The 6,989-nt window shown below is 35.7% G+C and overlaps 1 protein-coding gene across 1 annotated transcript; it reads right to left on the bottom strand.

Moving 5' to 3' along the window:
* Positions 1-1,970: 1,970 nt before the first annotated feature.
* On the bottom strand, positions 1,971-6,242 carry LOC111369904 (zinc finger CCCH domain-containing protein 14-like). Its single transcript, XM_022991615.1, has 3 exons — positions 6,062-6,242; positions 5,276-5,336; positions 1,971-3,038 (listed from the first exon to the last, which is right to left on the bottom strand). The coding sequence occupies exons 1-3, from the start codon at positions 6,141-6,143 to the stop codon at positions 2,288-2,290; spliced, it is 894 nt and encodes a 297-aa protein (XP_022847383.1). The 5' UTR covers positions 6,144-6,242; the 3' UTR covers positions 1,971-2,287.
* Positions 6,243-6,989: the final 747 nt, after the last annotated feature.

The raw sequence follows: 6,989 nt of genomic DNA, 5'->3' as shown, positions 1-6,989 counted from the left end.
ACTACTCTTTGTCGTTCAACCGTCTTCAACTGAACTTCTTGAATCGTGGAACGTGATAAAATTACCCAATAACTGTACTTTTGGATAACCATAATACCTTATGTTTGCTAAGATCTTGGGCGATTCGAAGGTTTGGGCGAGAACGGGGTTATAACTCTGGGCGACGGCACTTCATTCGCTCAGATCTTGGGCGTCTTGTAAGTTTGGGCGATGGTGTTACCGCGTTCGTGGGCTTCCACTGCATTTATTAATAATCCTATTTGGGCCTTCATCCTAAATTGCCCAGTTGGGTTTCATTCTTTGGACTATTTGAAATGGGCTGCACTTTTAGCGTGTCAACAGAAACAAACATACCTAACGGGCAATGGGAATTGTTCTCCCCATCCCGACCTCCCCGTTACCATCACTAAAAACAATGAGAGAAAATAGAAATATTTCATACCCGAGGCTTAAGCAATGCTTCTTTTCCTCGTACACAGTGACATCTTTCTCCGAATGCACACAATCCATAGGTGAAAATTTTGTCAGTGGGAGCTTGACTCGCCATTATAGGATTCCTTTTTGGTGGTCTCGAAGTACAACAAATTGACTCACCTATTTGATTTGATCAATATACACTCGAGTTCAATGTTCCTTCAATTAGCATCAAACCCGTGATCTCTTACAGCGAGTTTAGCTCATGCCAACGAACAGATTTGCTTTGAGTTCAGTTCACCTTTCTGATAATGGCTGATTTTAACTCTGGCAGAAGCCACAAAGTTGGCCAGAAAATTTCCAGATTATTAATCTTTATATAATTGGACATCCTTACGAGCCTACTTTTAATTAAAAAAAAAAATGTAAAATAGAGCTACTTTCTACGTGAACTTATGTTAATTTTCAAAAAGTCGTCGAAAATAAGACTTCAGAAATTTGAACTGAAAAATTGAACTTCATAGAATATTAGAAATTATAAGATCATAAATGCTAATACCATTGGAAAGGTAAGTCCTGCGAGTCACAACCAATTTCATAAACCCATGCAAAGTTGTTCAATGTTTTCATGGGTTGTTGATTCCGGGTTTTTTACTATAGTATATCAATTTTTTTATCATACCAAATTAACGACTGATCGCTAAAAATATTATATATAGCAAATAATGTTGTCCAATACATGAAAAGTGCAGATTTTGTATGTAATTATCGTAATGATTTCATTATTGTCTCAGTACTAGAATATTGATCATTATGTCCTTACGACTCAAAAACGCTTTATAAAGGCTTATTTGATTAATGCACATACATTAAAAAATATTATAAAGAGGAGCTTATTTGATTAATGCACATACATAAAAAATATTATAAAGAGGAGTTCATAAAATTGAGCTCAAACTCCTAGAATAGTAAAAGATAGACTAAAGGTCTTGATTCATCATGTTAGTTACCATAATTAAACCACTAGATGTACATACGTCAAATCTTCATCCTGCAAAATTATAATATGATTGTTGAAAAATTTATTTATACAAAAGAAACTGTCAAGGATGTGAAAAGTACAAATGTAATGACCATATCAATTTCGAAAAATGATGGTTCAGGGCTGTAAAACCTTACAGCCCCTCACCCTCACATGACACAGCCCCACAATTAGTGCAGGGGGACTGTGGCCACAGAATAATCATACTCGTGTCAGTATTTTTTAAAAGTCTAGCAAATGTTAAATTGACCAATACACATACTCAAAAATATTGTAGAAACTGAGTTCGAAATATGAGATCACAATCATATAATAATGAAAGTTAGGCAAACAATCTTGGTTCATTCGTTGATCGTTGTTCTCATATTTACCATTTGCAAATCACTTAATGTACATAAATCAATTTTTTCAATCGTACCAAGTTAATTTATGATCTTTAAAAATGTTGTGTATAGCAAATAATCCTGTCTCAAGATGTGAAAAGTGTAAGACAACAGCTTCTAGACACCACAAATTCAGTAAAGCTCCAAATTATTACTAGAGAGAGTACACCGAATACAGATTTTGAGTTAGTGCCTCTGGATTGAACCATGGGGGGTCAAAACGAAGCAGCCTCCAGAAACTTACACGAGAGCAATAAAACAAGTAAACCAAATCACAAAAACAAGTGAATTCCAACAACAAAAATCAAATGTGTTGACATATTTAAAACCCAAAATCTTAAATTACGATTTTAATCTATCTATTTCACTGATGTCAAGAAGATGGACAGCACAGACGACATCGCAAGATCAAAGAACGAGAGAACGATAAGAAAGATCACAGAAAAGTTCATATCCCTGACTTGCGCAATTCTTCTTCTCCATGTGCAAAGTGGCACCGTTCTCCAAAAGTACAGGATCCTTTGGCAAAGTTTTCACAAAGTTTTGTCTTGAAGTTGCTGGCAGGAGCTTGACCTTGCATCACAGGATTCCTTTTGGGTGGTCCCAAATTCGAACTAACACTAACTATAAGTTCACGTACCATTTGACTAGCCTCTTTGATCTGATCAAATGTACCCTCAAGTTCAATGTTCCTCAAATTAGCATCAGACTCATGATCTCTTACAGCAAGTTTAGCACCTGTCAACCGGCAGATCTGCTTTGAGTTCACCCCACCTTTTCCTATGATGGCTCCTGCAAGGGAAGCATCAACACTGATTTTAGCTGTGGCAGAGGCTCCAAAGCTGGCAGCAGCTCCAAGGTTTGATGGAGTTGGCTCCAAACGGTCACCAGCATATCTCCCTGACATAGCTCGAGGATCCTCATATGATGCAATGGATGGCTTCCCAAGCTCCCACTCACCATGTGCAAAATGACATTTGTCACCAAACTTGCATCCTTCGGCTGAGTTGTATCTGTTGCATAAACGAGTTTTCACAGCCAGAGGGGATGATCCATCGGGAAAAGATGATGGGACTGCCGGGCTTCTGGCAGCTGCTGGAAGGGCTGGATTGCTGCCGAGCATCTGAGTGACAGCTTTAATGCCTCCAGGGACATAATGCAAGAAGTGACATCCCTCCCCAAATGGACAGCCAGAGGGACTGTTTACAGATAAATCAGGTAAATAGGAGGAACGCAAAATAGTACTTGCAAACAAATACAGAATTATCTTGCATAACAGCAAATTTCGAAATGACAACACGAAGGATAACATAGCTCAGATGATCCAACTCAACAATGTGATAAGTTCATCTGTTTTTTACACCAAATGCCAAATGCCGAGGGTTGCACCTATTGGTGCAATTTTGGTAAACTGCCAAAGCAGTACAGATTCATCCTGAAGCATCTTCAATTCTAATTTGAGAATAGTGCTATTTTGACCACCGAAATCAGAAAATTAACTCTCTGCAGTTTACAAACCAACCCAGACTCCAACACTCATTATCCTCTTTTACGAAGAGCTCTCTTCCAACTGTTCCTTAATTAGAAATTATAATACAATTGAAAAAAGTTACCCTTTAAAGTTCCACAAGAAATTTCTAAGAACGATTTTAAAAACTAAAAAAAAAGTTGACCGATCCTCTATCAAACTCAACTAGAATAATTTAATACAATTCCAGGAACTAATGCCTATCAAACCAAGAATTGCTGAAGTAAAATAGAGAATGGCTAACAGAAACTGCTCAACACACAGAACCCACTCACAGGACATCCCATCTATTTCTTATTCAACAGATTCTCAACCCAATTATAATAGACTCTCAATGATTCTTACATGCAACACTATCAACAAGCATAAAGCCAAACGATATTACCATTACATGCACTTCATACAGTTCATAAACAAAATAATAACCTGTCCATCCATAACCCAACCACTGAAAACTAATAACTCCAATGTTAAACAAATTTTCAAAAGCTCCCAGGAAAGAAAAAGAAGTTTCAGAATTAATGCTCATGGAACCTCTGATTTATGTTCACGGAACCTCTGACTATCTTACACATTCATTACATCCCAATGCCCTCAATGGCCCTGAGGTGTACCAATAGCATTCACTCTTCCACGAACTGCCATTTAAAAATCATTTACACCAGAAGAAAGAGAAACAGAAACTCATAAGCAGTTTTAATGAAATTAGAAGGTAAAAAGTGATTGTTATGAGGAATTACAGGCTTTAGCAGGTTAATAAGAGCTTAGGAAGCCATTCTGAGAAGTCCATAGGGGGTCCTAGAAATCTGTTTTATGGTTTCAAAGAATTTAAATGTGCAAAAGAAGCACGATATTCTTCGGCTTGGACCTCAGTAAACAATAACCTGTTAAAACGTACAACTAACCACGCCTCCCTGACATGTGAAATGTGCAGCAACATATTGAAAATTAAAATTCATTGAATTTTTTTTTTTAAATCAATTAGGATAACCAAGGGAGAATAAGCGACCAACCATGCAGAAGTGCAAAGGGAAGTCCCATTTGCTCGCTTGAAATATTTGAGATGTTATCTTCATCAATACTATGAACTCAGGACAAAGATATTCACTAATAGTATGAACATTATGGAGCCGTAGGATGCAGTTAAGCTATATGCAAGTTCGAAGTAATAAATTTTTTTCAAGAATGAATTGAGTACAAAGATCGAGCATGAAAAATAATAAAAATAAACAAATGCAAACGAGAATTTATACAATAGAAAAAGTGCAATAACCAATTCAAGCATGTAAGAAACCTACAGTGTTAGCAAGCACAAACTTTTGGTAACCTGAAGAGGCTAATCACAAGCAATGCATAAGCTCCTTTTTTTTCACATTATTAGTACTAAGATTTACCACACAAGAAAGATCCCTGACTAAATCATTGAGAAAGTTTGAAACCTCTGAAGCCCATACTCCATACCACTGTTCAGACTGGAATATACTACCCAGAAACAGGCATTACTTAATTCAATACAATCCATTAATTAATCTAACAAGTCATTCACCACAGTTGCAAAAGGAGTCATATAAATATAATATCAGTAAAAGTTGATGCAAATTGTTTGTCCCAAGGAACTTCTTTTGATAACTTTCATTAATCAACCTCTTCCATTCAATAGGGGTTACATCATTCCAAGCAAGTGCTTAATTCAATTGAACTGCCGTTCAGCCATTTCCGTTCAATAGCCACTTATCAATTAAGCAATGAGTACAACCTGTTTCACAACTTTGACGTCCCTTTGATTAGTCCAGAAAACGTTATTCTTTTACTATAAATGAGAAAAAATCTTCTATCTACATTACGATAATTACCAACATATAAAAGTTGCAGTTAAAGTATTAATCTTAGATAGGTCAAGATTAGAACCTGAAAAACTTTGTGCATGGCTTCGATTTGCTTCCTATACCAGTTGTAAAGGACTCCATTTCTGTTGCAGAAAATTAATTGTTTTCCTCAGCTAAAACTTACGAGTTACTAATCTTCATACTTCAAGTAATGATTAAGAGTCATATGATCATCACCATTAACAATATGATATAGTTGTAATCCCAAAAAGATCATAATTGACATTCTGGTTAAAGACACCATAAAGGCCCTAAAAAGGGTAGCATTTTTTGCTTGGAAATTTGGCCGTTGAGAACTTTAGGGTACCCATAGGCTCTCATCAATTCGTAATTAACTGATATTAGCTCATTTAGGACCATAAATTTAAAACATCTATTCACCACTCAACCTCAAACACGATTTTTCAAGATACCTGGAGTCTCCACCAAAAATCACAATTCACAAGTACAATAACATCCTTATCTCTTGTATAAGTGAAAGGGAATCTTCAAATTTCATAATATTTTATCTAACAATACAAAATGAGAAAATAAACGATTTGACTGTGGGTAATAATCCAACTCAATCAGGTATCTATTCCCACAAAACAGTAAATCGAAAAAAAGAAAAATAATAACGACAAATGAATCACATTATGAAGTAACAGTAATACCATAAGGAAATCCACAATACAACTCTTGACCCAGTAGCCAAGCGCAGAACACTTGTTTACTAGTACCAAATACTGACCGCGAACAAAGGTAGTCGAAAAGACGGGGGGGAAAAAAAGTAACCCTAGAACTGAGTAAAAGAGGATGAAAAACAGACCTTGCTTGGATTTCTTGATACCGCCATTGCCGTTGAACGCACCTTCGGGCCTACCTCTCCTTTTTCCACCTCTGAATTCCATTCGCAAGATTTCTGATGGAGAGAGCTAAAGAAGCTTGAATCAAGAGAACGATAAAACCCTAGCACAAGAGCCCGCGAGAGCCGAACGGACATCTGGAGAGCTCGACCGATTTTTATGCCGGTTTTATTACAAAAAGGTCCCCAACTTTTTACTTTTTTTGCAACTTTGTTGCCAACATTTTAATTTACTCAACCGAATACCCAAAGTTTGATCAGTTGACAACATTAAACGGATTCCATCAATTCCCAAAAATAACATTGTTCTTCTCGTATATATATTTCCAATAATAATAGATAAATCATCTTTACTGTTGTAAGTTACGTGCTGATGATCTTTAATATGAAATTATAAAGCATAAACAGTAGATAAATTTCTAACTAATTGAAAGAAAAATTCTCCATATAACTTCAAGTAGAGATATCCATCTAACTGATTGGTAAGCAGAAATTTCATCAATTTCCTTATCCGTTTCATTTTTGCCTACAAAATAATTAATAAAATCATGTCCGTTATCCACATATTTGTACAAAATACAAATAATTTATTAATTTAATAGAAGAACATACTTTAACGTCAATATGACAGTCAAATTTTGCGCTTAAATAAGGATTATATGGTACAACCCACCGATTATCTAACATTTAACCTCTCACTTTAATAGAAATACCATTATTACGACACCTATACAATGGGTATAAGTTATCACAAAATATAGTACTGTTACAATAATCCTTAGAATATTTATTTTTACAACCACTACTTGCCAACATACACACTTTTTTGGATTAAGGTTTCCACAAGGACCGTGCATATTGTGTTTTGCAATTACAGAATGAAAATGTAAGT

This window comes from Olea europaea, chromosome 20, assembly GCF_002742605.1.
Source record: "Olea europaea var. sylvestris chromosome 20, O_europaea_v1, whole genome shotgun sequence".
NCBI classification, from domain to species: Eukaryota; Viridiplantae; Streptophyta; class Magnoliopsida; order Lamiales; family Oleaceae; genus Olea; species Olea europaea.
This window is presented reverse-complemented; position numbering and strand designations above follow the sequence as displayed.